General features: G+C 36.3%; 1 protein-coding gene across 1 annotated transcript in view; it reads right to left on the bottom strand.

Moving 5' to 3' along the window:
- LOC106102655 (transmembrane and ubiquitin-like domain-containing protein 1) overlaps window positions 1-1,531 on the bottom strand; it is a 7,202-nt gene that overhangs the window by 772 nt on the left and 4,899 nt on the right. Inside the window, exons 6-8 of the mRNA XM_013282196.1 lie at window positions 1,299-1,531; window positions 507-663; window positions 7-28 (exon numbers count right to left, since the gene is read on the bottom strand). Coding sequence (XP_013137650.1) covers window positions 7-28; window positions 507-663; window positions 1,299-1,531 — 412 coding nt within the window. The remainder of the gene's footprint in view (window positions 1-6; window positions 29-506; window positions 664-1,298) is intronic.

Below are 1,531 nucleotides of genomic sequence, written 5' to 3'. Positions count from 1 at the left end.
CCACACCCTCCTCCGCCGCGGCTCGTTGCTGGAAACACGAGGTTTTTTTTACATACCATATATATCTGAATAATGACCTTCTATGTAACCAGTTACAAACTATGAGCAGGGTAAACGGTATTATAACAATGTTTTACTTAAAAAAAATCATTCTCGATACACGGAAGATAAAGCAAAGAACGATTTCCTGCTATAATGGTAAAGGTCTATTTTGTCTAAAGTATTTGAATTTTGACATTTTTAATTAAAACTTGTAAATATAGACAATAAAACCGCAATATCAAGAGTGCAAGTTGTCCTATAAAGTACACCGAACTTGTAAAGAAGGTGGTACTTTAAAAAGAAACAATGAAATAAAGTTTTAATTTGATGTAACATGGGAACAGGTATACCTGTGCACTGCCGCATTGCCCTGCCATAATATAGTTCCACACTAATACGGAGAGTAGGTGAACAATTTGCTAATAAGCAAACCAGGGGTGGAACCTTGGGGATAGGTGTTTTACCTGTGTGTTGTTCCTGTTGGGGTGCACGAGGCAGTGCACGACGGCGCGGTGGTGCAGGCCGCACGCCTCCAGCGTGGCCGCCTCCTCCAGCAGCACGCGCCCGTTGAAGATCAGCCGCACGCGGCTCTCCGCTGACAGCTCCGCGGAGAAGTGCCGCCTGACACACAACTTCAACTATACCTTCTACAAACCTCGGTAATATAATACTAATATTCTATGTTATAAAGAGTAAAGATTTGTATTTTTGTATATAATGAAATGAGTAATGAGTCGATTTCGATAAACATTCTTTTACTGTTAAAAAGCTATGTTATCAGTGGTAACATAGGGTACATGTATTAGTTTTCAATTTCACGCGGGTGAAAAACACACAAAAGCTATATGCTAAAAAATCGATATTTACAAAAAAATCTCATGAAACATTTATTGTCACATAACTGTATGCCCTTAACTCATATTTATTTCATAACTATTGCCAGCGATTTCAATCACACGTAATTAAAAAAAAAACTAGTACCAAATTAAAAAAAGCAACAGCAAAAAAAAAAACCTAAAAACACCAAGTGTTCTTCCAAGGCTATGATCTACATCTATGCTAAATTACATCCAGATCCCTTAAGCAGTTTTAAAGATACTTAGTAACAAACATCCTTCCATCCACACTTTCGCAATGTTCTTGCAATAAATACTTATTATGACAGTTACATTTTCAATATATATATATATTCTAGATAACAAGGAGATTAGTTCAGCTTACAATGTGATCAAAAAAGTTTATTATTAAAAACATACCATTTGAAATCCTTCAACAGTTCATCAAGGCTACCTTCAACCTCTTTTAAAGTATCATTCAAATACTTTAACTTGATAAGTATTTTTCTTCTATCTCTTTCTGCAATTATATTATCTGCAGGTGCATTTTCACTGCCTTCAACCACAGCGGTTGCATTTCCACTATCATTTTCTGCATCAACATTCTCACTTGTATTTACTGCGGTTATATTTTCTGCAGAATCGTTCACCGC

The sequence above is a fragment of the Papilio polytes genome, unplaced genomic scaffold (assembly GCF_000836215.1).
Source record: "Papilio polytes unplaced genomic scaffold, Ppol_1.0 DF823912.1, whole genome shotgun sequence".
Classification (NCBI taxonomy): domain Eukaryota; kingdom Metazoa; phylum Arthropoda; class Insecta; order Lepidoptera; family Papilionidae; genus Papilio; species Papilio polytes.
Note: the sequence above shows the minus strand (reverse complement) of the source record. Positions and strands in the feature narration are given on the sequence as shown.